The sequence below is a fragment of the Aspergillus luchuensis genome, chromosome 3 (genome assembly GCF_016861625.1).
Source record: "Aspergillus luchuensis IFO 4308 DNA, chromosome 3, nearly complete sequence".
In the NCBI taxonomy this organism is placed as follows: domain Eukaryota; kingdom Fungi; phylum Ascomycota; class Eurotiomycetes; order Eurotiales; family Aspergillaceae; genus Aspergillus; species Aspergillus luchuensis.
Genome location: NC_054851.1, coordinates 3,554,872 through 3,581,187, shown reverse-complemented (window position 1 = coordinate 3,581,187; position 26,316 = coordinate 3,554,872). Strand labels below are relative to the sequence as shown.

The window sequence follows — 26,316 nt, the reverse complement described above, 5'->3', positions numbered from 1 at the left end:
GGGGGATGGATTGCCTCCGCAGGAAGGGGGATGACCGCTTTCAGAGGCCAGCAGAGCGGCGGTTGCCCACTTTCCCTCCCCAGATGCGGCACCACGTCTCCCGGTCGCAGGCTGCTTTCCAAATCGGCCCCGATTTCATCTGGGCTGACTGTCAACCAGCAGGGAGGAAAGAAGAAAAAGGAGCCATCCTTTCAATCCTGTCCATTACTACCTACAGATTCAATCGACTTCCAAAACATTCCCCCTAATTCCTTTCTATATTCAACTGAATCCCATCTCCTCTTGCGCCGTCACAGCTCCGTCCCCGCCGTTCGCAAAAGTACCTTGACCCTTCCCTCCCACCTCCGTCACTACCCCAGTCCCATTCATCGTCTCCAGATCTCCCCCAGCTGCCTACTGGTGACCCCCGACACGACTCAGCTTCCCTGTCAGGCACATGGGATAGAACGAGTGTCCAGGGAGCAACTCAGTGCAAGATCAGCCACAATCACCCAAAGTGCCTTTTCGCATGAATGGGTCATCTTTGGCCCCATTCATGTCGGAACTTGCACGGTGATATTAGGGATTCCCGAGAAAAACGGCACGAGGCAACTGCATGCATTTAATTTGACACGTCAATGAAGAATGAGCTCAGTTTCCAGCCCGGCTGTTGACCATTCTGTCGACCATCCTGCCGATCAGCCACATATCTCACAACCCTCCAATACTCCGACTCCCTCCGCTCCAGCTGCGGCCACCGAAAGCACCACTACCTCCGACAATGCTGCCACACAGAAAGAGAATGTCAGACCGGGTGGAGGACAATCTGCAACAGAGCAGGCCGCTGGTTCGGGCCAGGTTATAGAGTCCAAAGTGGAGGAGTTTGACGACTTTGGTTTGCCGATCCGCGTGCATCCTAAGAGGGAGTCGTCCGAGAGCGAGGAAGTATTTCACGAAGTGGATGAATCACACGGGAATGCGGATGATAGTGGCGATGTGAGCAACCGAGAAGGTCAAGCAACTGCTCCCGAGGGTTCCAGCACGAATCACAAGCTGGAGGAAGAGCCTCAGGGAGCGGCAAACGAAGTAAATAAGGACCCGTCATTGCCGTCTGCGACATCTGTGCCCGAGGATCATGGTCACTCTCCCGAGCAAGTCCCAGAGACTTCCACGGCTAGCGAAAAGCGTGCTCTTTCCGATTACCCATCTCATCCTTCCCAAGAGGAACCCCCACCGCCGTACACGGAGAGTCCTGCTCAGGAGAATCATGATAACAGTGCCGATCGGTCCTCTATGCAGAAGAAGCGTGCATCTGTGAAGCCTTCCGAATGGTCTCATCAGCGACTCTATGTGGCCGGGCAGTCAGATGATGATAGCGAGGAAGAAGAGGACGATGGGGGTTGGAAAGAAATGCCCGCTTTGGGAGAATTCGATTATTATGATGACTATGGCCGTCTGGTTGCCCGTGGTGCGAAGCAGGAGGATAACGAAGCTGTGTACAGTGGTCTAGGTGGTGCAGGAAAGGGTTACACTCGCGTGCAGTTTGACGAAGATGCCCAATCAGCAACTAGCTTGGATGAAGATACAAGCTATCTTTTCAAGGATTCCGCCGACACTGCGGCTGGTGTAGAGGAGGAGCTGCGCGATCGCGTGAGCCAAATGCAGGCGACAAAAGATCTTCTAACTGAGAGCCAGAGAATCGCTTATGTTGGGGTGACCAGGCTGACTATTCATCAAATGACATTGGACATGAACAAGCTCCCCGCCATCAAGGGCACACGCAAGGCAAGGCAGGCTGGTATCGATGCCATGCGGAAGTGGGGGCAAGCAATGATGGCCAGGCTCTATTCTCACATGGAAATCGACACCGCGGAGCAGGTGATGATAGAGCAATTGGCTGAACATGGCGTGCAGCCGGCTGACCTTGTCCGACCGCTAATGAGTAACGCTCGTGTTGCGAATCCATTGGCGGATGAGCCCGATACACCAAAGAAGTCGGTGTCCTCGCCTTCATCCCCTAGACTCAGGGAGGACTACCGGAGTAGCATATCCACCGAAAGGGACAGGTCCTCCCGATCAACTTCCCCTCCACCATATGAAACCCACGAAGGGGAGGACTTGCCAGAGGTCCGGACCCCATCGCAGCTGCCCACTTCCGCGAAGATCGACATTGATCTCCGATGGACTGTGCTCTGCGATTTGTTCCTCGTCCTCATTGCAGACTCGGCCTATGATGCGCGGTCACGGACATTGCTGGAAAGGGTTGGTGCTTCGATGGAGGTGTCATGGCTGCAAATTGCCCGCTTCGAAAAGCGGGTCATCGATGCTCTCGAAATGCAGGAGGCTGCAGAAAAGGAGACATGGGACGAGTCGGAGCATATGGAGAAGCGGCGGAAGATGGCCCTCAAGCGCAAGTATATGGTTATGGGCTTAGCCACTGTCGGAGGTGGCCTGGTGATAGGCCTTTCGGCTGGCTTGTTGGCCCCGGTCATCGGCGCTGGTATAGCCGCTGGATTCACCACCGTCGGGATCACGGGGACGAGCGCGTTTTTGGGCGGTGCTGGAGGTACGGCGTTGATTGCCTCCGGCGCTACCTTGACTGGAAGTACCATTGGTCTGAGGGCTTCTCAAAGACGGACTGGCCCTGTTCAGACGTTCGAATATCGCCCCTTGCATAATAACAAGCGAGTCAACCTGATTATCACCGTCGCTGGTTGGATGACAGGAAAGGTGGATGACGTCCGATTGCCTTTCAGTACGGTTGATCCCATCATGGGTGATTTATACTCAGTCTTGTGGGAGCCTGAGATGCTCCGAAGTATGGGTGACACTATTAACATTCTCGCTACGGAGGTAGGCAGCGACATTATGCTCAGATACGCTCATGCGGACACTAACATGCTTGGAATAGGCTTTGACCCAGGGGTTGCAACAGGTCCTTGGCCAGACAGTTCTAGTTGCCCTGATGGCTTCACTGCAACTCCCACTCGTCCTGACCAAGCTGTCCTATTTGATCGACAATCCTTGGAACGTATCGCTTACACGCGCAAATGCGGCCGGACTGATTTTGGCTGACTCGCTGCGAGACCACAATCTGGGAAAGAGGCCAGTGACTCTTCTCGGATATTCACTTGGCTCGCGAGTCATCTTCTCTTGCTTGAAGGAGCTTGCAGACAAGGGCGCGCATGGGCTAGTTCAGAACGTGTATCTCTTCGGGTCCCCGATTGTGGCCAACCGAGATGAGTACCTCAAAGCCCGCAGCGTGGTGTCTGGGCGGTTTGTCAATGGATTCGCTTCCAACGACTGGATCTTAGGGTATCTTTTCCGCGCCACGAGCGGTGGTATCATGCGGGTGGCTGGTCTTGCACCAGTAGAGGGCGTTCCCGGCTTGGAGAACTTCGATGTCACCAAGATTGTGAATGGCCATATGGACTATCGTGCAGCAATTCCTCGGCTGTTGAAGGAAGTCGGCTGGGAAGTTCTGAGCGAAGAGTTCGCCGAGATTGAGGATCCTGATCCCGAGAACCACGCTGAGCGGCAAAGGGAGCTGATCCGTGAGATTGATGAGGCGCGACGAGAGGCTGAGCAAAAGCCGGAAAAGAAGCGGTTTGGTTTGTTCAAGCGCGGAAAGTTGGCGCAGAAGAAAGGCTGGGAAACGTACGACGTTGAACGGAACAATGCGATACGCCGGGGCTCCAGCGATACCAACGGCTCCGGAACGGTGCTCTTTGATATCGACGCTATTCGAGCCGAGCTAGCCTCGGAAAGTATCGAAGTCAAGCAGCTTGAATCCACACTTCCTCCGATGAAATTAGACTTGAGTTCACCAGCAAGCCCGGCTCCATCTGCTCCTGCTTCCACCGGCAAAGAGCTGAAGAGCCCTGAAACTCCAGCGCCTCCGGCTCGTGCGTCTCCTGGGACACTCCGCGAATACAGCCCTACTCGTGACGCACACACGCCTGCACATCAAGAGGAAGCAGTAGAGATGACCTTCGATACGTCCTTCCACGATACCCCTCCCCGTTCTCAGTCGTCCTTCGAGCCCGCCGCCTCTCACGATGTACACCCCACAAGGCCTGAGCTTCGGTCTTCCCTTACGATGCCGGCCCTTGGGGCCAGCACTTTAGGCGCGATGGCTCTGGAGCCAAATGCTTGGGCCGAGCACGACTTTGGCCACGGCGAAGAAGAGATTCAGATGACATTCGAGTGACGATGAACGAGACGATGGGAACGAGCTTCTGTTTGTTTATAAGCTGTTTGTTGATAGACCGAGCCGGGCCTGTGCCGGGGGTTACTTTTCTTAATATGGGTTGCTATAATTTCTTTTTCGTTGTCATTCTACTTGCTTGTGTCCGTGCATGACGCCGCGGGAGGACGATTGCAGTTATGATAGATTCAGAGCCTGGCATGCGATTGCCAAGTTAGAGCCTTATTCTTTGTTGCATACACTTTTCTGAGACATGATACAGCCAGTCTAATTTTCATGCATGCTTGATTCACCTTCCGGTGTGGCTATTTGGATATCAGGTGTTCTGGATGTGCTGGTCGGCATCCCCATTAGTTTAGCATGAAGCAGACTTTATTACTACCTCTAGTATCAGTTATTCGGAGCAAATCTTCTCTTCCTTGACCGCAAAAAGGAGTTCTCCATCCATTGATTGACGGTCGATGCGACCAGTCGGCATAGAACCCAAGCCGACGGGATCATAATCATAGCAGCGGGTGCGGAGAATAGCGTGTCACCACACGCGTCCCTCCTCATCCGATTCCCCAGCCAATTTGATTCATGACTTTCCTCCTCTTCTCTGCCCTCCACACCAAACGACACCCAGCCCAGACCCCGCAAGCACAGATCTTTCCGGGGCATCTCTACTGTTTACAATCAAGGGGGCGGCCCATGCACATGCTCACACTCGTTCCGTGGTTCACTCCATCACTCAAACGGGGGTCGACCTGCTCTCGTGCTTCTTCATCCAAGCAGCTCGGCCACAGTTGCGACGTGATTATTTATCATTGAAACAAATACTTACTCAATTCATTTGGCTCTCCCTTCCTTTCTATCTGTATCATTTTGACTTGCAGTTCTTCTTCTGTCCCATATCGATATCGACCAGTCTCCACAACAGCCATAGCCAACCCATCCATCTCCACGACCAACTGATCTCCACTACAGCTACGATCTACACACCATGGTCCTGCAAACCCGACCCAAACCCAACTCCAGCTACGCCTCCAACCGACTCACTCGACAATCCGGCCCCAGCCAATCCCTCCTCTCCACCTTCCGAAACAGCAACGGCAAAGATGAGCGTCCGAAACCCCTGAAACCGGAGCCCGCGACGGACGACGAGCCCATTAGCTCTAGCGATGAAGACGATGTCGTGAACGAGGACGATTCCGAGCCGGAAACCCGCACACGAGTCTCGGGCCCTAGCTTGGATGAGAAGCTCGCCAAGAGCAGATCGCAAACAACGCCGCGCGCCCCGCGCCAACAAAGAGGGAGCGATACAAAGAACAGTACCCCAGCAACGGGCCGCAAACGGACCTCGCGTGAGATGGTAAACGATGACGCGGATGAAGATAAGGATGAGGGGTTTTTCGCCTCGTTTCGCGAATTGGACAATGGGAATAAGCGACGCAAGAGTCGCGGGTATCAGTCGAGGAAGTCGTTGGTGAACTCGTCGCAGTCGCCGGCGGGGAGTGTCAGAACGCCGAAGGCTTCGAAGGAGAGCAAGAGTATGAGTAATGGGCCAAAGACGAAGGGCAAGGAGTTCAAGGTTCCCAGGGATATTGAGGACGAGGCGCGTGCGTCGAGCCCCAAGCCTGAATTCAAGCAGCCTCCTCCGATGCCTGAGCCTAATGATATGATCTCAAGCTCTTCACATGCTACTTCGTCTGCTCTGGATGCGGCGGTCTTTGATGATGATGATTCCTCGGTCGGCACGCCGCTTAGTACGGCGTCGTCTAGCTTCATGAATGAGCTCTCGCAGTATGGAGAAGCGGCGCTGCTAGATGAGCCGGCCGTGTGTCCGTGGTGCAAAGCGCCTGTGGACCCGGGGGCGCTGTTGCGATTCCGCGCGCAACCGAAACAGCGCATGCGCGAACAGCGACAATTCTGTGACTCTCATAAGCAGACTTCTGCGGAGCAGGAGTGGAGGGAGAAGGGATATCCGGAAATCGACTGGGATACGTTCGATGAGCGAATCGCTCAGCATTTCGCGGACCTGGAGACGGTCATGGTGCCGGAGAGTACCTCTTTCTACCGGAATAGTCTGGACACGGCGTTGAAGACCGGACAGGCTAAGAACTTTCGCCTTTCGCTGGACGGAGACGGATTGGAAAAGATCTCTTGTGGATATTACGGGACTCGAGGGGCAGGGAAAATGTACGCTTCACCTTTGCATCTACTTGATATGGTCTTCTATGGGCGCAGGCTAATTGAAACAGGCTACAAGCGATCACCTCGCGATACGGGCGGAGGCTCCGTCGGCTAGCGGCCGATGATCAGATTGTGAAGATGGCTGGGCCCGTCGGATATGCGCAGCAGGTGTTGGTGCCAGAGTTGGCGGTGCGACTGGTCAAGGAGGACATGGGGGTGAATGAGGAGACGGCACGGCAGATTCTCCGCGAAACAATTGATATTGGGGAGAAGGTGAACTTTGCCTTGAATGACAAGGTGCCGGTGCCGGAGGAATCTGAAGATGAGGTGCAGTGAGATGCATAGGAGTGGTGATGATGTATTTGAGGATTTGGTCGGACTCTGTTTATTGGGCAGTCCTGGGACCAATGCTGTGTTGTATATAAGGCGATGAGTGATACCTCTCTGTTCGCTAGCTAGCTAGCCAGGCTGTTATGCCGTGATTTTGTCGGGAGAATTGAAAATGAATATGGCGCGTGCAGGAGACGAATTGACACCATTCTGACTCCACAGTTGGTGATGCTTCAGTCCGGCCGAGGTGGAGCCGGCGATAAGATAGCGGAGACTGCTGATTAGCTGATAGCCTTGGTTACGTCGTGCGGAGCTGTCCGAACCCTTCCTTCAATCCATAGTGAGAAAGTACTACTGCTGCTGCTAGTTACTCCTCACCTCCCATCTCTATCTGACTCTTCCTCTTCCATCACACTTCCATCTCCCCTCTTTCATGAGATGGATAGTATCTCAATTTATCTCTAATCCAGTATCCCAATCATGCCCCCCGAAATGCGGGAAAAGGCCGATGCCTATCATTACTCCACCATGCCCAGCGAATCTACGCCTCTCCTCACCACGGTCGGCGTCCGCCCCCATCGACACCGCTACCCACATCACTCTCTCCGCCGTTTCTGCACCATCACTCTCACCTCCATTCTTACCCTCTCACTCTGTCTCTTCCTGACCCCCACCGCCCTCCTCCCCCGCGCTCACGGTTCCATCTGGAGCTACCTCCCCTGGGCGAATCCCTTCCCCCACTCCTCCTGGCCTGCAGGCCATGGCCTCAGCTACGCTGAGCTCCAAGCTGTCTTGAAAGAAACCCCGAGCGCCCAGAAGGCTCGCGAATGGAGCACCTACTACACCGCTGGTCCGCACCTGGCCGGGAAGAACCTCAGCCAGGCGGTCTGGACCAAGGAACGCTGGGCTGAGTTCGGGGTCCCTGAGACAGAGATCGTGGCATATGATATCTTCCTCAATTACCCTGTGGATCATCGGTTGGCATTGCTGAAGAAAGACGAGGTCGTATTCGAGGCAACCCTGGAAGAGGACGTGCTGGAGGAGGACCACACCAGTGGGCTGCCTAACCGCGTGCCTGTGTTTCATGGATACTCGGCCAGTGGGAATGTCACGGCGCCGTATGTGTTTGTGAACTATGGTACTGTGGATGACTTCCAGGATCTCGTGGATCGGAATGTCAGTCTGGGAGGCAAGATTGCTATTGCCAAGTATGGACGGATCTTCCGCGGATTGAAGGTCAAGAGAGCGCAGGAACTCGGTATGTCTGGGGTGATTCTGTATGATGATCCCGAGTCCGATGGGGAGATTATCGAGGAGAATGGCTATGCTCCGTATCCGGAGGGCCCGGCTAGGAACCCGAGTGCTGTGCAGAGAGGAAGTACCCAGTTTTTGAGTAAGTTATCCTATCTTCCCGCTTGGTTGTTGGGTAGAGCTGACTGAGTAGGTATCGCACCGGGTGACCCGACAACCCCCGGATACCCGTCCAAGCCGGGTTGTGATCGCCAGGATCCGTATGAGTCTATTCCCTTGATTCCCTCCCTGCCCATCTCGTATCAGGAGGTGGTGCCGTTGCTTAAGGCCCTGAACGGCCACGGTCCCAAGGCGTCCGACTTGAACGAATACTGGCAGGGCGGTAAGCTGGGCAGCAAGGGCGTCGAGTACTACATTGGCCCGACCCCGGATGATGTCCAGATCAATCTGTACAATGAGCAGGAGTACGTGACGACTCCTTTGTGGAACGTCATTGGTGTCATCAAGGGAGCCATCCCGGATGAGGTCGTGATCATGGGCAACCACCGCGATGCCTGGATTGCCGGCGGCGCTGGAGATCCGAACAGCGGGTCTGCCGCTCTCAACGAAGTTGTGCGCAGCTTCGGCGAGGCGCTCAAGGCTGGGTGGAAGCCGCTCCGTACTATTGTCTTTGCCAGCTGGGACGGCGAGGAGTACGGATTGCTCGGATCCACCGAGTGGGTGGAGGAGCAGCTCCCCTGGTTGTCCAAGGCTAACATTGCCTATCTCAACGTGGACGTGGCGGCGTCAGGAACGAGCTTGCGCCCGAGGGCCAGCCCGCTGTTGAACAAGCTGATCTACGAGGTCACTGGGTTGGTGAAGTCACCCAACCAGACTGTGCCTGGGCAGACCGTCCGGGACCTCTGGGACGGTGATATCGCCACCATGGGTAGTGGCAGTGACTTTACGGCCTTCCAGGACTTTGCTGGTGTGGCGAGCTACGACCTTGGATTCAGCCGCGGTCCGAAGGACCCAGTGTACCACTACCACTCGAACTACGACAGCTTCGACTGGATGGACCGGTTCGGCGACCCGGGCTGGAAGTACCATGAGACAACCACCAAGATCTGGGCTTTGGCAGCGGCCAAGCTGGTGGAGACGCCGGTGATCGCCTTTAATGCTACGGACTACGCGCTGGGCCTGGAGAAGTATCTTGACAAGATCAAGCCGGCGGCGAAGCAACTCCCCGAGGGAGCATCGTTCGACTTTGGGCCGCTTGACGCAGCGATCGCTAAGTTCCAAGCCGTGTCAGCGAAATTCGACGCCTATGCGGCGGATCTGACTGAGCAGCTGGGCGACGATGTGCCGTGGTACCACTGGTGGAGGAAGGTGCGGCTCTACTTCCAGATCCGCATCGTCAACGACAAGTACAAGGGGATTGAACGGCAGTTCCTGTACCAGCCGGGTCTGGATGGACGCAGCTGGTTTAAGCACGTAGTGTTTGCACCAGGCATCTGGACGGGATACTCGGGCGCGACGTATCCAGGATTGGTGGAGAGCTTGGAAGCGGGTGATTTGCTGAATTCTCAGGTGAGTAACCCAGATTTACGTAGCTGATTAATTTCAGCGGCTAACGAGGTCTAGAAATGGCGCGCGATTATCATTGAGCGCATTGAAGCTGCGACGAAGCTACTGCAGTGAGTCAGATGGACGTGATTGGAGATGAATGCCGATTGGCGGATGCCAGGTGACTGCCGTTGGAGCAAGGGAGTCAAGGAAGGAGAGTGTGAATGTATGTATGTCTTATTGGTGTATGTGCAAGTCTTCAAAGTCATTCTTTCGTTGGAGACAGTTGGAGAGCATGAGACGGGAGATTAGTACGGAGTAGTATTAAGTAGATAGATAGCAGTTAGAAGCGGGCATGTTGATTGCTTACCGATTATCTTCAAGTGATTGATTGCTTACTTTCCCCGCCGGCGATCGACCCACCGCGAGGCTATTCGCCATTTTAGGGCCTGCTTAGCGTGTCTTAAGACTGTCTTCTACTGCCGAGTGCCGATTAGTTGGTTGGCCCTGGTCACACGCGCTGCTTGTTGAGTCTTACTCTTGTCTTTTTTCTTTTCCTCTCCCTCTTCTTTTCTTCTTTCATTCCTCTCTTCAAAATATTTTGGGGGTAGTCTGCTCACCATGTTGGAGAAACCCGCCCGGCTGCCTGTTCGGCAGCTGGTCATTCTCTGTATGTACTGCAAATCAAATCTCCTAAAGTTTATAGCTGTATACTGACCGATATACATAGCAATATGTCGCTTTGCAGAGCCGGGTACGTCCACTCAACATACCCTCTCAGTAATGAATCACTTCTAATAAATATACAACAAAAACAGTCGTCTTAACCTCCGTCCTTCCCTACCTGGTACATCTCCCCCATTCCCCCAACTCCAAACCCAAACCAATACTAATAATGTACAGCCCGAAATGATCGACCACGTCGGGGTCCCTAAATCCGAAATCGCCAAATGGGTCGGCATCACCAGCGCGGTGACCTCTTTCTCACAGGCCCTGATGGCCGTCACCTGGGGCACCCTCTCCGACACTCTCGGCCGCAAGCCCATCATCCTGGTCGGACTCACCTGCACCATGGTCTTCTCGCTTCTCTTCGGCTTCTCCTCGTCCCTCTCCATGCTGGTCGTCTCCCGCGCCCTGCTGGGTCTCATGAACGGCAACGTGGGCATCATCCGCACCATGGTCGCGGAAATGGTTCCTCAGAAGGAACTCCAGCCCCGCGCGTTTAGTATCATGCCGCTGGTGTGGACGATCGGGAGTATTTTTGGTCCGGCGTTTGGAGGCGCGCTGGCAAGGCCTGCAGAGAAGCATCCGGGGTTGTTTGGGGGGTCGGAGTTTTTGAGAAATTGGCCGTTTGCGTTGCCGAATATTGCTGCCGCGGCGTTTTTTGTCGTGGGGATTGCCACGGGATGGTTGTTTTTGCATGTACGTCCATCCCCCTTTTTCTCTTGTGTGTCTATTCGGGAGGTTGAAGGGGGTGGTATGTTAATGTGGACGTATAGGAAACGCTGGCGGCGAAGAAACATCAACGTGACTATGGGTTGGTTGTTGGAGAGGCATTGACTAGCTCGTGTACTTCTTCTCGGAAGAAGAAGTCAGAGTCTCATGCATCGGATGCAGAACGAGAAGCATTGCTTCCTCAGTCGACTACTACTCGTCCAGCAACAGCAGCAGCAAAGAAAGCCAAACCAACCTGGGCCGAGATCTTCACTCCGCAATCGCGACTCGTCCTGCTCGCTTACGCTCTCATGTCCATGCACGCCATGGCCTTTGACTCCGTCCTGCCTGTATTCCTTCACAGCCCGGTGCAGCAATACGATGGTAATCCCGACATGAAACTGCCCTTTAAATTCACTGGTGGATTTGGCATCGGTACGTCCTCCCATTCCCACCTCTCACCCTCCCATACTAAATGGACGATAATAGACTCCCAAACCATCGGCATCTACTACACCCTAATCGGCATTCTCGGCATGTTCATCCAATTCCTGATCTTCCCATGGGCCGCCCACCGCTTCGGCGTTCTCAACTGCCTGAAAGCCGTGGTCAGCGTCTTCCCGGTCATTTACATGCTCACGCCATTCACGGTGCTCCTTCCGGTGCCGTGGCTGCGCAATGTGGCCATTTTCCTGCTCATGTTTGGGAAGTTGGCTGCTTCGATTTTCGGGTTCCCGTGCACGACGATTCTGTTGACGAACTCGGCGAGTAGTATGAGTGTTCTGGGGACGTTGAATGGGGTTGGTACGAGTGTGAGTGCTGTGGGGAGGGCGGTGGGACCTGCGGTGATTGGGGGGGCGTATTCGTGGGGAGTGAAGAGGGGTTGGGGGATTTTGCCGTGGTGGGTGTGTGGGGTGTTTGGGATGTTGAGTGCGGTGCCGGTGGGGTGGATTGGGGAGGAGAATGCGTTGCAGGGGGATGATGTAGAGGAAGTTGATGGTGAAGGGGGAGAGAGAGAGGAAGAGAGGGAGGAAGGAGGGTATGGAGCTATTGGGAGGAGGTAAATATATGAAGAGGGGAGAAGAGGGCAGGGGAAAAGAAAAGTTGATTGATTGATTGTTTGTTTGTTTGTTTGTTTGGGATATGGTGCATGCATGCATATATATGATGTGATATTATGATATGATATGATATGATATGATAGAATGGACATGAAAGTGATATATACATAGTTTTAAGTGGTAAGTTGTACATAGAATACATAGTAGAGAGAGTATATAGATGGTAGTGTAAGCCACCAACCAATCAGCATCCACAAATTACACTAGCCTACCTTACCTACCTAGGTACTACCCCAGCTAGATCATGCCATCATCCCAGTCCATATTACATAGCTACTCACAACCACCACCTCACATCTACACCCAAACCTACACCAACAACACAACCCCAAACCCACAATGGTACGTCCCCTCCCATCCCCTCCCCACACCCAACCCAACCCCAACTAACGAAACAAAACAAAACAGTCCACCACAACAACCACAAAAGTAGCAGCCCTCCTCACGATCCTCACCTCCATCGGAGGCATAACCGGCTACCTGCGCGCGCGCTCCCTCCCCTCCCTAATCGCCGGACTATCCGTCTCCTTCCTGTACCTGCTCTCGTACCTCCGACTACGCGCGAACCAGCCTTACGGGGCAGAGATCGGTCTTCTGGCCTCGATTATCCTCGGCGGTGCGTCGATCCCTCGCGCGATTAAGACGGGGAAGGGGGTCCCTACGGGGTTGGGCGTGGTGGCGGTCCTTGGGGGTGTGGTTTTTGGGAATGCACTTCTTAGTGCTAATTAGACTAGCTAGTTAGCTAGCTGGGTAAGAGGGAGGGATGGGGGGAGGATGTAAGTGGGAGATAAATGAGATGGGGGTGTATGACATAGGTTACTACTACTATATATGTATGTGGATGAAATAAATGGATGATGCTGATAATGATGATGATGTGTTCATTACAGGGTATACAGATAGCTAAGCTGTTTCATTATTGGCGTAGTAGTAGTCTGTATGTAGCCTACCTGCTCGATGTTGAACTTACAGTTTTCTTTCTTTCTTTCTTTCTTTTCTGACTCCGTCTGTCCCCTTCTGTGTGCTTTGTAACCTCTCCATGCTACGGTTCGTGTCGCTTGCCGCCCTACACTGTAAGAGACATTTCCAATCGTGCAAGAAACTGAACTTAGCTGCTTGATCCGATCCCCTGTCTCTGTCGCTGCCCCTCCATGTATTTGCATGCTCGTAAAGCTGTTATACCTGTCTGGCGGGTGGCTGGTGGCTTGGTGCCTACCGATCCGCTGCATCCTCCACCGTATCCATCTCGCGCGTCGTGCCCGTCACCACCGACGCCGGTACCTCCTCCAAAACCGTCTCGCCCTTCTGTTCGGGAACAAATGCGTACCTTGCCAGCTGTGCCATCTTCTCTTCTGGACTCGTCTCATTATCCGAGTAAACCAGTCGTACTGCCTTCGACTTGTCCTTCTTGGGCTTCTCCTCGCTCTTGGGCTTGTCTGCTGTGGTCTCCGCCTGCTTCGCGGCCCCCGAGATGAGATCGTCCACCGATGTCGAGATTGTATCAGGCGCTTGTGTCGTCTCGCCTCCGTTCAAGGCCGGCGCTTGGCCCATGTGCATTTGCTGCATCTGATACGCGTTGACCGGTGGCGCTGCCACAGCCGGTCGCTGCGGCAAACCTGGAGGCATAGGCAGACTGCCCGACCGGGGCGGGAATGCCCCGGCCGTCTGCGGAGGGGTGTGGGTTGCGGGAGTTTGTGCGGGGAATGCTGGGGGAGTGGTTCCAAACGGTGCCGCCGGCGTACCCTGGAACGGCTGTGGTGAATATCCCGCCGGAGGGTATTGTGCGGTTGGGGGGAATTGGGGCTGTCCCGGGGAGAAATTGGGATAGACAGGACTGGCGGTTTGAGGATAAGGAGAGGCAGTGCCGTAGGGTTGAGGGTAAGAGAACTGTGAGGTAGTGGTGGGTGCAGCGGCGGGAGCAGCAGCAGCAGCAGCAGGAGCAGGCTGGCCCTGCCTCATTGTTAGTCGCGTCACTAATGTTGTGGGAGAGAATACTCACGAATCCGCCCATAGTCGGGGTCTGTCCTGCGCCCACTGGAGTAGCTTCACCACTACTGCCTCCAGTACGTGCTTCCGCCTTCTTAGCCTTGTGCTCCGCCAGTCGCTTCTTCAGATCCGACACGCTCTCCAGCTTGGGCTTCTTCGCTGGCTGTCCGCCAACGCCGGTTCCCGGAGGCGGATTGCCCGTCACGGCCTGCCGTTCGGCCTCTGCCTGTTGGAACTGGGTGGCTACGCGCTGGTTGTGCGACTGGATGATGTCTTCCGGGACGCCCTCCATGCCGAAGATCTCGACGTCGAGGCTGGATCGGTTGGGAAGAGCATTGTCGACTGCCGAAAGTTGTTCCTTGTGGACCTGACTCATGTGCACCGATAACCCTGTGCTGTTAGTAAATATCGCCACGGCGCATTGGATGACCTACCTCCTGCAGTGTTCAGCCGGCGCCCGCAGCGCTCGCACTTGAAGTGCTTGGCCTTCTGGTGAGATATGAGAATCTTCAAATCATCAAAGTCGCGCTCACAGTAGTAGCACCATGGACGAGCCAGAAGCTCATCCAGCGTCGGTCCACGTCTCTTTTTACCCATATTGATTGAGTCTGTGTTGATGTGAAATGAAAGAAAAGTGATGGGTTGGTGAAGCAGCTCACTTGGTCGCCGACCAGCGCGGAGTTGAAGTGTTGCGTCACGTGGAGCTCATCATGTGACCTGCGTCATCCATCCCATCAAGTATACAATTACCAGCAGTATTATAATCTACTTGAACTGAGATAGCTGAATAAAGGTATGGCATTAATGTATAATACAGCTTTTTATATGCCCAATGTACATCCTACCTGGTTGGCAATATTCACAACCAACCACGGATCGCAAAGCCCCGACGCCTGTCGCTGAAAGCACGCTCACTAATCACAGGAAACAAAAGCACAATAATACATACGAGCGAAATTAGGATACAAGCCAGGGTGGATCACGCAGGTCGCGGATGCGGTGGTGGCAGCCCAGGCGCAGGCGCCCCATAAGGACTGTAGTACTCCGGGTATGGTGTGCGATACGGCTGCAGCGGCGCTTGCTGTAAAAGACCATGAGGCCCTGGGAATGGTGCCACCGCTCGAGGATCGATAGGAGCATATGGCGTAAGTGACGGTCGTGGTGCAGCAATCGGCGCGAGCTGATGATGCGCAGGAGGACCAGGAGCCAAAGGTGTCGATGCAGGCATAGGTGCGGGCGCGAGCCCTGCGTTAGGTCGCGCAGGCTCCCCATACACCCCGCCCTCCGGCTTCTTCTTGATCTTTCCCGGCTTCGGGGGCTCAGATGCCTTCCGAGCAGCCTCCGCCGCGCGGTCGGCCTCGATTTGAGCCTTAGAGCGTTTGGGATTGCGCACGCGACCCTCGCGGTTGAAACGTGCCCAGTGGTTCAGCATGGCCTCTGTTCGCTTCGGGTTCTTTGAGTTGGCAATCTTTTGTCGCCGCGCCTGTTCAGCGGGATCCACCCCATCCTCCAGTGTGCTGCCGGTTTGGATGCTTGCGGGAGGCGTCGGCGTCGTGCTACTAGGTGCCGGTTCGATCGGTGTCAACTGGGCAGTGGCAGGTCGTGCCTGAAGGGAGCTGGCCACATGTTCCCCTCGTCCAGATGACGGCCGTGGTGCTGAGGTCGCAGCAGCCACGGGCTGATATATCTCCGTCGAAGCAATGACTCCACCTCCGCGAGCTGCGCCTCTACCGCGGCCGCGGCCACTTCCACGCCCCCGAACCGCACCCCGAGGGGGGGTCGCGGATGCCTGGGCTTCGTCGATCTCGGTGCCAGGGCGACGGCCACGTGTGCGCCGCTTGGGGCCATACTCTTCGGTGTCAGTCTGAGCCGGTGTCTCGATAGTGGGCTCTTCGGAGCCAGAGGCTGCCATCTCTCGGTTAGCCGCCTCCAGCTCCGCGGCCCTGCGCTTGCGCGTGGCCTTGCCAACAAATTCCTCGCGTGGCGGGTTCTGGAACTTCGGCACGTGCTCGACTCCGAATTTGACGATGGTGCGCCAGCCATCCGGGTTAGGATGATTGGGACCAATCTTGGCCGTCATCTTTCGGAATTGAGCGGGCGTTGGCTTGAACCCGCCCTGCGTGAATGGGTTCTGGTTGCCCACTTTATCCTCCTTGGCCTCGTACTTGTAGCCGTAGAGCATGGCTTCCTTCTTATCCTCAAATACTTGAGGCCTTTGCAACTTCCTCGGGTCGCTCGTCGGCTTCGCATTATGGCGAGTCGCTACCTTGTGCAGCTTTTCTATGGCCATATACTCGTCCTGCCACGCCTTCAAGGCATATGCCACGTTTTCTGTGATAGCATACAGCTCTTCGGTCGAGCGGTGCTCCGGGTCCCGAAGCGGCGCCAAAAACTCTTCTAGGGGAGTCATTTCTAGGAATTCCCCTTTGGCAGCTTTCACCTGCTTGTACGGTCCGGGCCGTTCAGCAAATTCGTTGCCATCACGTTTTTGTGCGCGCTTCGGGCCCCGGAGCAACATGGACCAAGAGTGGTCTAGGTCAGACGACTTCTCGTCATAGTCTTCCGAAAATTTACGGATATCATTGACACTCCACAAATTATGAAGACGTTGATCCAACGAAACTGAGTCTTGACCGCGAGAGAACTCATGAAGCTGATTAGAAAGAGCGTCAGCCTCGGGGCCGTCAGCTTCATCGCCATCGACGCTTTGGTCCTTGTCGTTATCGTAAGCTTCCGTCACCTCAGTCACGCCATTTGCAGCGGCTTCATCTTGCTCTTCGTCATCGGCTTCACTCTCAGCCGCGACCTCTGCATTGTCCTCTGCTTGAGGATCGGCTTCGTGGAGTTGAGACTCTTCATCTTCGTCGGCACCCTCATACATGGAGAATTTGGCAATCTGCGGATGAACGGTAGCAATATGTTCTTTGAGAGCATCATATTGCGACTTGGAATCATTGGCAGACTCAAATTCCTTGCCGCACCAAGAGCATTTAGATTTGTGCGTCATGGGAGAAGGGGATGGAGACGCCTGAGTAGAAGTAGAGTGAGCGTGTAATGGCTCGGAGAATTGTCGGCGCAGCGGAGAGTCCTGGCTGGCCAAGTCCGAAGTATGGCTGTCCAGTTCCGCCTCGTTATGAGGAAGCGGAGCCATAATGGACAGAAAAAGAAGGTGAGGAGAAGAAGTAGTCAGATAGAAAGTAGTAGGATGTGAGAATACTAGCGAAAGGGATATCTGATCCTCCTTCGAGGGGCCCAACGTGGGATCTGGCTATAGTGTTAGTCGACTAACTTCCGGCTGAAAAGTTCGCTTGCGGCGCCAAGACGCCAGAAGTAACTGCAGCGCAATCTTCTACACCAGAGCCCCGAGAGCGTAAGGGTGGGAAAGGGGAAACCAAAACACGGTCGAGCAATCGAGACAAGTGAGATGCAGGAGGAATTGGGCTGCTCTCCACTGGAGGATGGACCAAAACGTTGACAGAAACGTGGCAGACATGGCTTTGGCAGGCACAAGTAGAGCGTAGTATGGGTCAGGCAGGTGATATGTAACATACCTTTGGGCGAGAGAAAATCGCGTCAGTGATTCCAATAAACGGAGAGGAACAAGATTTGAAGATGTGAAAAGATCGCCCTCTGAGGAGCGCGATAGAGCAGAAGTATTGTGGTTGTTGTGCAGAGTCAACCACGGTGGACGCCGCGAACGGTTGGCAGGGATAGTTTAAGAGGTTCGTAGTTCTTGAAGAGGAAAAGTAGGAAGCCGAGCGGGTAAGCAGAAAAACTATGCGTTCTGCCAGCACCGGCAACAAACCAAGAAACCAGAAGCAAGAGATCTAGACAGAGAAGATAGAATGCACCAGATGAAGGGATTGAGATAGATGGCAGGTTATGTATGCTGTGGGGAGGAAGAAAAGAGCTGGGGGTGGGAGTGTTAAAGCTTTCCGTAGCAGTGGAACTATGAAGTCTTGACGGAATGGGGGAAGACGGGCAGATGGCGAAAGAGGGAGGAAAAGGAAGAATGAAAGGGAGAAGATTCGGAGGGGGGAGGGATTAACCACGAGGAACACCACCAACAGCCCAGCACCAACACGGGAAGCGGGCAAGAAGAGGCAAGCAAAAGAGGATTGTGGGATGTTTAGACGCAGTGAATGCTGGGGGAGAAAAGGAAGGGAAAGACTTGGAGTTTAGTTTGTAGAGGCAGCAGGTCGCCTTCACAAAGCGATCTAGTAGGAATAGTAAGTCCCAGTAAAGAAAGTACTTGAGCTTTACACTTACTTACCTTACCTGGCCGGACTGGCCTTTGCAATCAACTTTTCGCACTGGGTTGGTATCGGCACCGCTTGGTGCTGGTACGCGCCATACGCAAGTTACCTTATTTTACTGTATGGACCCACCCAAATAGCCAATCTGGGGCTCTGATCCGCCCGGAAAAAGACCAGCTCCGGATAGATCCCCGTCACGCAGACGCCGTAGTCTTGATCAGGCCAATCAAAATAATCGCAGTGGTCTGCTGGTCTGTTACCGGACAATACCCCCCCAGTCCTGTAGTCCAGGTCGGAGGTATACCTTGAGCGCCCTGAAGATGGACTTGTTGATGGTGAGGGATGCTTTTTCCCTTTTTCTATCAGGGGCTACTCTTGAGAGAAAAAGTACCCCTGATTCAGGTAGAGTATTGACTATCGCAGTAGCCGTCAACTCCACCTGGGGAACCGGGGGGGTAGATCATAGCACAGTTGGCGTCAACTTGGTCTCATCTTTCGGGTTGCCAACCTGATAGATGGACATTCATCGACCGTGTACCTGCCTGAGTCATGGGGCGGTATTGTTACCCCGTCTACGTGACATCATCTACTACGGTACTTTATTGAGGGACAAAATTCTCTAGTCAATAATAGTCAGAATATTCCCTTCCAATGCATCATAGCTATACTTTAAGCTGGAAAGGATCGAATGACCTTTTCCTGTTTTCCAAAACAAAAGGCAATGTGGGCAAATGGGCTGATGGTGTTCGGGAGCGACCAGTCAAATTGCCAGTGGTTGATGAACCATCACGGAATGTTTCGGTAACAATTCATGCTGAAAGCATACTATGAAATGAGACGAGCGGGGGAAGTGATCGAGTTCTGGCAGCTTCTGACATGATCATTAGGTAGCTGCGTAGACGTTGGTGGGCCCAGTCTTCCTCACACTCATCATTATCATTGACAAAGTATTATTATGATGGTACTATTGTTATTATAGCGCAAGCTAGACCTAATATCCAGCTCACCTCGACTGATTCGGGCTGCTCCTAATCAATTGATCCCTGTGTTATCTCCCGGTCTTATCAGGCATAACACCACCACCCCGGAATTCTCTGCTGTCTGTCCCATCGCTATTGTTCAGCAAAATGTTTGAAATGGTCCATAATATCACTGTGGCAATCAATGGCGTTTTAACACCGGAGAAATGATCATATTTTCTAGAAACTACTGGCTTAATGATACAGATTTCGCTATATCCCTGCCATTGAGGCATTAAGTTACTTGGCCTAATATACATTTTTATGGCGTCGATATACTTCAGGCGCACCCTTTTAAAGCTTGTTGTGAAGCATGCTGTATATTCTGAGACGTAGTTATATTTATCACATCATAGATAGCCTGGCACTGCTTTCGTGCTCTCTTTCCTTCTTTTTTTCCCAGTAACACGCGCTGTTATTCTTTTGATAGTGAATCACAGGGAGCCGCCACGCGGCAGCGTATTGTAATGCTAGCACGCAAAGCGTGTTTCATCCCTCGACTATGAAGGACTGGGGCAGAAGCGCCGTCTCCGGTAACAGGATTGCTGCTGGGGTCATCAAACCTACAAACTGAGCGAGGATGTTGTCTTCCTTCCGGATATTGGCAAGCAAGGGGGTGAAAACTCATGGAAGATCGACTTGCAGCGCTGACACTCACATACCCCTACGTTAACATCTAATCATAACTCGTGTCGAGCATGAAGTCAGATAGGTAAAATATCTTTGAGAGTATTGGCCATACATACAGACACATGTTGCGCAATAGGTATAGCGGCGGTCTGTTTGTTTGAGGATTGAGTTTTGAATTTTCATATGCAGGACGGAGTGAGGTGGGGAGGCCTTTGCTTCTTTTACTATAAGATTAGCAGGAGGTACTATTGGTGTTGCTAAGTTGGACTCTCTCTTGCATTATTGGGTAGCAGGTAATGCATGTTCATAAAAGCACCAGCTGCCGTCCCACTCAGCGTTATATATAAGCTATTGTCAAGTGGGTTATCGGGTGTGACTGCCAGTATTAATACTAGTACTACGATGCTAGTATTACCATAATGTAGTCGGGAGGTGTACTTTGTTGAACTGGATATATAAATGGGAACTTGAGGGGGTGGCTGATCATGAATCAGTAGATTACACTCGATAGGCAAAATCAAGTTAGTTGGTAGTACCGTATAAATGATGGCTCCATGATCTGCTATGTAAGTAGTATAACTAGCTAGTTGACCATGTATATATATTTAACGTGAGCAATGCACTACTAGTCGGATTGTCCGTCGAATATCTATTTATAGCTTAGTTTGCTGCGACTGCAGTATCCTGCAGTGCTTCTAGTATACACGCGTCGACGGTTCTCGCCAGTCGATTCATGTGAGACAAAAAGCCACTGCGAGAAAGCCACCCGCCATCTATATTTAGAGTAAGTATGGCATTGGACGAATCCCTCCCAAAGTAGAGTAAGAAAGATACTTCACCCGCTAACGCCTCCTGGGCCCTTGGCGCAGGTCATCCGGGCTCCACCGCCCAACCTCGGATTCCCCAGAGCTCCAGCTTGCCGTCCATTCCTCCCCCGATATTATTGTCTTCCTTCTTGACTGTTATACCTGCCCGCCATCTTTCAATATAACATACCCTCACTCATAAGGCATCGCTACCATCTGCACGATGCGCCCCAAGTCTTCAAAACCCACCAGCGATGAGCTGCTCGCTCAATTTGACGACCTGGGTGTCGACTCTGCCCCCGAGCAGCAGCCCTCCAAGGCGGCTCCCAAACCCACCACCGCACAGTCCGAGCAGGACATCCTCGCAGAACTGGACAGCCTAGCCACTCAGCGCCCCAGCAGTGGCCCAGGAACCCCGCGCGTGTCTACAAACGAACCCAGACCTACGATCAAGTCGCCCAAACCGGCTGCAACTGCCACAACCCCCTCCACCGGCCGTTCCAGTGAAGAGAAACAGGCGCCTCGTAAGTCGGAAGAGAGCACCAGAGCATCCGTTACAGAGAAGAAGGCTGCAGATGCGCCGAAGCCGGAGACTGAGAAGCCAGAGGCTCAGGAGAAACCTGCCTCGAGCGGTGGGGGCGGTGGATGGTGGGGTGGCATCTTTGCAACCGCCAGCGCTGCCATGAAGCAGGCTGAGGCGGCAGTCAAGGAGATCCAGCAGAATGAAGAGGCTCAGAAGTGGGCTCAGCAGATTCAGGGCAATGTGGGAGCTCTCAAGGACCTAGGTATGTCTTCTCCAGACGGGCTTGTTTCGCTATGAAAGATCACTAACGACAAACCACCAGGTGGGGAGCTGCGCAACATGGCTATTCCTACGTTTACCTCTTTCATCCACACGCTCGCCCCTCCCATCTCGTCCCATGAACGTCTTCAAATCCACGTAACACATGATTTGTCTGGCTACCCCAGCATCGACCCTCTGGTGTACGCGGTGTTCTCGCGCGTGATGGCGCAGGTCGAAGGCGGGGACCTCCTTGTCATCCAGCGGGGTCAGGAGTCAGCCCCGAAGCGCGGACTGGATATCGGCGGCGCTCAGTTCTCTGGCCCGGGCTGGCATGATGGCCCATGGTGGCGCACCGTGACGCCCGGCAGCCCTCGCACTCTGTCGGCCATCCGAGGCACAGTCGAGGCCACCAAGCTTGCGCGGGCCAGCGCCGAAGCCTACGCTACTGAGTACTTCTCGGCCAAGGGCGGCGTCGAAGCGGCTGCCAAACAAGCTACCCAAGATCTGAGCGAGACCAACCCGGTTCGCAGCAGCGACATCTTCCTCGCGATCCAGGCCATCAGCCAGACCACCTCCACCGAACTCTTCCAGGCGGGCCCTACAACCGACCAAGCCACTCCAGCAGGCGTTGTCGATGTGCCCGAAGCCGCCGAGGAAGAAGTCGTCTTCGCACTGTACCTCCACGACCCCATCCACGGCATCGCCTTCCACACGCTCTCCCAGGCCATTCCTCAGAAATGGATCGACTGGCTCGAGACCCCCGCTATTCCAGTGGAGGACCCTGAGTCCGAAGACGCCAGCGTCCCTCGTACCACCATCCCCGACGACATCGCCGACATCATCGAGAGCGGCGGCGTCGACCCCCGAGAGTGGGCAGCCGAGTGGATCGAGGAGAGCCTGTCCCTGGCTGCAGGGCTGGTTGCACAACGCTACGTGGCGCGGAGAATGGGCGTCGGCGAGGGCGGACCGGCCAAGGGCAAGATGCGTGCTGAGCAGGCATCCGTGGTGGACAGTGGCGCAGGCGAGGCCGCACGCGCGATTTAGAGTTAGGTTGATGTGGTGGATACGTCGATCAATCCTGTTCTTATTCCTTATCGTATTTGCGTCTTCTACTCTTTTATCTTGTCTGCCTTCTTTTCTCTTGGGGCGTTTGTCAACCCTTCACATGACCACATGATACGATACGATCCCCCCTCTCCCCTTACACTTTCCACCCCCACATGTTCTTATCTTTGTTCTATTGAGCCACGACATGACAGTTTCTCCATATTCGCGCCATCTGCGGCGTCTTTAATACCATATACATACATACATACATACACACAGACAGATATACTAAACCCGTATCCACTCAGTCCCATGTACATATGACAGACACATGATAAAACAAAAACAAACAAATACAATCAACGCAGTCTACGCCATCTAACTACACGTGGCCCACATCAAAACTACAAAAAATGACAAACAAAGTAGCAGATCAATCATATATTGTATTCCAAATTCTCAGGGAACATAAGTAGTAACAAACACAACCTTTGCGGGTATCTAAGGTAGTAAGTAGTAGTAGGAGTAGTAGTAGTAGTAAACCAGATAGTAACAAGCAGACAAGACACATAAGTCTCCTTATCACATCATCTTCAATCTACAAGGTCGTTATTCCATTCCGTTTTGCGTTACGCACACGCATCATGCATGAATCAACTCGATTTTCAATCCAGATGCAGCAATTGCCCTTCCAGGCCAGGAACATGCCAGAAGTTGGCGCGGAGGGCGGTGACACTACACATTATTGTTAGCATTATCCTTAGAATAGGTTCCAAGCAGGGACAATGAAAGCCATAAGATGGGGCATACTAACCTAGTACACCCACTCAAAACCGTATGAGCATCCGTCCCCTCGGGACTCTCCTGCAACGCCCTCTTCATATCAGACAATTCGGCCGCCCAGGCAAAGTTCCGTTTCTTCAAACCACCACCCGCACTCTTGGGTGTGACCGTCTTCGTGGTACTACCATTCGTGAGCTGCTGCTCCTCCTCCTCCCCGTTAGCAGCAGCATCAGCAGTAGCATGTCCATTGACACCAACAACAGGCGCGGCCTTCTCCCCAGAGACCTCCGAATACAAGTACCCTCTCGCCCAGTAATACGGGTAAGTGCGAGTCCACAAGACCGGACGGGACTCGACGTCCAGGCGCATGGGCACATTCACATTATACAGCTCGACCTGGTCATCCCAATTCTGGATGAGATGGTTGACGACTCTAGTGGCGAGACGAGCCGCAGCGTGGATGATATCTAGGGGCTGTTCATCTTTGCTGCCGAAGGAGATGGCGATGCCGCGTTTCCCGCATGTAGCCGCTTCCAGGGCGCCGCCGACGGTGCCGGAGGAGAGGTTGTAGATGGTGGAGGCGTTGCGGCCGTGATTGGGGCCGGAGATGACGAGGTCGATGGGGCCGCGGTCGGGGAAGAGGTTGTGGAGGCCGAGTTGGACGCAGCTGGCTGGGGTGCCGTTGGTGATGATCACCCAGTCGTTGGCATTGTTGTTGTTTTCTGTGGTAGGATCTTGTTGGAAGGATTCATCCCATGTGCCATCACCGCGAAAGGCAGCGGGTGGGACATAAGTGGCTGTGAGTGAGGCTTCGATTAGATGGGCTTTGCCGATCCAGGAGCGGGAGGCGGCGGGAATGGCCACGGAGATGCGGTGGCCGGCGGACTCGAGTGCCGTCACTAGTGGCTCGATGTATGGGGAGAGGCGTCTGGACGGCGGACCGTCATCGTTGACTACCTGATTATTTTGTTTTTGTGTTAGTGTGTGTCTCCATGTGTGTGTTTGTTTAGCTAATTGAGACTAGTCATGTAGCTTTTCGTGCTCCGTATACGGAGGGAGGGTAGACAGGTAGGTAGGTAGGGAACATGGGGGTTGGCAAAGAAGCGGTGACATTGGGCAGCACATGTAAAGTTCAATTGATGATGACAAGGAAGGAAGATGTTAAAAAAAGCAAAAGCAATAAAAACATACCAATATATGCATGATGAAGGAAGATCTAGTAGATGTCTTTGACTCGTGTTGGGCAATAAGAGAAGAATAATGGTATATTCTTTTTCTTTTTCTTTTCTGGAATCGGATTGGATTGGATTGGATTGATTGATTGATTGAATTTGATGCTTCGGACTTTTGAAATCGGAATTTACAAAAGCAGCGACCTAATATTTCCCAGCTTTGTTTTTTTCTTTTCTTCTCTCAGATTCCCACACTCTCTCTCACACGCACGCGCGTTGCACTCTTTTTTCGCTCTTCTCCGATGGGAAAAAAAGTGGATGGATCCGCACTGGGATTATTTTGGGGCTCGGGGACTTGGACTCGGGTTCAGGGTTCAAGTTGCAGTTTGTATTGCAGTGATAGTGTATTATGATATATGATAATTGCTTCTCCAGATCAACATCTGCCAGCTGTTCCTTCCCCCCGGTATTTATAGGGACGATTTAGCTGGGTAATCGTTGAGCCCGACAGCCATTTTCGATCACCGTTTACCCCGACCTCGAAGAGAAACCGGGGAGAATCTGGCCTCCATCTCCATTTCGGTCACGGTGAAGCTGTTGTGCTGCGGGGGGGCGTTGCTCTGAAGACGTCAACTGTGGTTGCGAGCCTCCGTTATGACGGTGACCGGACGGGTATGGAACAGTGATTGAACTATGGAATAGAAAGTATCAAGCACGTAATATTACCGTATGTGACAGAACGGGACGGAGACCAGCCGAGGGACGCCGAAAAGAGGCTGCGGTGAGGAAAAGCAAAGCCTGCGATTAAGTCACACCTCGTGGGGATTTCAAGAAGACGAATCGGACCATCCAGAACGGGTGCATTTCCAAGGAGGGAATTCGTCCGGCCTGAGAACTCGGCAGTGAGACGGTCAGCTGAGGAGAAAAGAAGAAGAAGTGATTCGGGTTATTGTTTAGATAATAGATTGATTTCGTCAAGTAGATCTTTGAAGAATAGTATCCCCGTCGCATGTCAATAGTAGGTAGGGCATTCATCGGGGCCTCCCTGTGAAACGACACTATGTCGGTCATGGCTTTAAACTACTACGAACTAGCCAGATGTCTAGTAGGATAAGAGGGTGATCCGAGCATGATGGAAAATACCCCGTAGAGTAAGGCACCAGGAGGTGCAGGCAAGGTGACTGACTATGGGGCTCGGCGCAAAAAGCAAAGAAGGGGGGAGAGGGGGGAGAGAAAAAAAAAAAAGGAAACAAGAGAATCATCAGGCGGCGCACGTTCAATGCAACACAACGATTGCCTCAGATATCCTAGATTAGACTACAATAAGGTAGACGGCAGAAGACCAGATAAATCCGATAGGGAGATTGGGGTCACCAATCAGTTGGGATACCAAGGGAATGCTACTCTTCCGTACATATGCACTGAAGACCCCTAGTGTCTGCATACTTCTTCACGTAGGGGACATTAAGACACACACACATATTTACTTAGATCCTGGCATCATTGTACCATGTAGTGCTGTTGGCTTATCTACGGAGGGTTTTGAACTCTTCGGGGTAAAAGAGGTCATGTGTGTATGCATATTCTTAGGTAAGATGATCATACTGATCGATAAATTATTGCACATCACTCATGAATAATCGGTAGAACAATTATCACGACACCCATCTAATAATACTAACTATCTATCCACACAAAAGTCCAGAATGGCACACGGGTGTGTGCGGCTATTGCAGGCTGAGAGTGGTCCCGTGCCCTACTGATTATTAGTGATTATTGTTGGTTGTTTAGGTT

At 53.2% G+C, this 26,316-nt stretch overlaps 10 protein-coding genes across 10 annotated transcripts; 7 read left to right on the top strand and 3 right to left on the bottom strand.

The window, feature by feature from the left end:
* Positions 1-30: 30 nt before the first annotated feature.
* On the top strand, positions 31-621 carry AKAW2_31203A (uncharacterized protein; the record flags this gene model as incomplete). The annotated part of the gene is made up of 1 exon (XM_041687802.1): positions 31-621. The coding sequence occupies one exon, from the start codon at positions 31-33 to the stop codon at positions 619-621; it is 591 nt and encodes a 196-aa protein (XP_041541650.1).
* A 3-nt stretch (positions 622-624) lies between these two features.
* Positions 625-4,189, top strand: AKAW2_31202A (uncharacterized protein; the record flags this gene model as incomplete). The annotated part of the gene is made up of 2 exons (XM_041687800.1): positions 625-2,832; positions 2,891-4,189. 2 exons carry the CDS (start codon positions 625-627, stop codon positions 4,187-4,189), a joined length of 3,507 nt encoding a protein of 1,168 aa, XP_041541649.1.
* A 979-nt stretch (positions 4,190-5,168) lies between these two features.
* AKAW2_31201A (RTC4 family protein) lies at positions 5,169-6,694 on the top strand (the record flags this gene model as incomplete). The annotated part of the gene is made up of 2 exons (XM_041687799.1): positions 5,169-6,364; positions 6,427-6,694. 2 exons carry the CDS (start codon positions 5,169-5,171, stop codon positions 6,692-6,694), a joined length of 1,464 nt encoding a protein of 487 aa, XP_041541648.1.
* Positions 6,695-7,168: 474 nt separating this feature from the next.
* Positions 7,169-9,619, top strand: AKAW2_31200A (M28 family metallopeptidase; the record flags this gene model as incomplete). Its single annotated transcript, XM_041687798.1, has 3 exons — positions 7,169-8,081; positions 8,133-9,508; positions 9,563-9,619. The coding sequence occupies 3 exons, from the start codon at positions 7,169-7,171 to the stop codon at positions 9,617-9,619; spliced, it is 2,346 nt and encodes a 781-aa protein (XP_041541647.1).
* Positions 9,620-10,393: 774 nt separating this feature from the next.
* Positions 10,394-11,982, top strand: AKAW2_31199A (uncharacterized protein; the record flags this gene model as incomplete). The annotated part of the gene is made up of 3 exons (XM_041687797.1): positions 10,394-10,906; positions 10,984-11,353; positions 11,408-11,982. 3 exons carry the CDS (start codon positions 10,394-10,396, stop codon positions 11,980-11,982), a joined length of 1,458 nt encoding a protein of 485 aa, XP_041541646.1.
* Positions 11,983-12,378: 396 nt separating this feature from the next.
* On the top strand, positions 12,379-12,768 carry AKAW2_31198A (TMEM14 family protein; the record flags this gene model as incomplete). The annotated part of the gene is made up of 2 exons (XM_041687796.1): positions 12,379-12,381; positions 12,448-12,768. 2 exons carry the CDS (start codon positions 12,379-12,381, stop codon positions 12,766-12,768), a joined length of 324 nt encoding a protein of 107 aa, XP_041541645.1.
* A 483-nt stretch (positions 12,769-13,251) lies between these two features.
* AKAW2_31197S (putative C2H2 finger domain protein) lies at positions 13,252-14,622 on the bottom strand (the record flags this gene model as incomplete). Its single annotated transcript, XM_041687795.1, has 3 exons — positions 13,252-13,989; positions 14,039-14,415; positions 14,460-14,622. 3 exons carry the CDS (start codon positions 14,620-14,622, stop codon positions 13,252-13,254), a joined length of 1,278 nt encoding a protein of 425 aa, XP_041541644.1.
* A 382-nt stretch (positions 14,623-15,004) lies between these two features.
* On the bottom strand, positions 15,005-17,176 carry AKAW2_31196S (uncharacterized protein; the record flags this gene model as incomplete). The annotated part of the gene is made up of 1 exon (XM_041687794.1): positions 15,005-17,176. The coding sequence occupies one exon, from the start codon at positions 17,174-17,176 to the stop codon at positions 15,005-15,007; it is 2,172 nt and encodes a 723-aa protein (XP_041541643.1).
* A 3,783-nt stretch (positions 17,177-20,959) lies between these two features.
* AKAW2_31195A (DUF5427 domain-containing protein MTC1) lies at positions 20,960-22,564 on the top strand (the record flags this gene model as incomplete). The annotated part of the gene is made up of 2 exons (XM_041687793.1): positions 20,960-21,521; positions 21,582-22,564. The coding sequence occupies 2 exons, from the start codon at positions 20,960-20,962 to the stop codon at positions 22,562-22,564; spliced, it is 1,545 nt and encodes a 514-aa protein (XP_041541642.1).
* Positions 22,565-23,232: 668 nt separating this feature from the next.
* On the bottom strand, positions 23,233-24,553 carry AKAW2_31194S (5'/3'-nucleotidase SurE; the record flags this gene model as incomplete). The annotated part of the gene is made up of 3 exons (XM_041687792.1): positions 23,233-23,302; positions 23,382-24,307; positions 24,542-24,553. 3 exons carry the CDS (start codon positions 24,551-24,553, stop codon positions 23,233-23,235), a joined length of 1,008 nt encoding a protein of 335 aa, XP_041541641.1.
* Between the last annotated feature and the right edge of the window lie 1,763 nt (positions 24,554-26,316).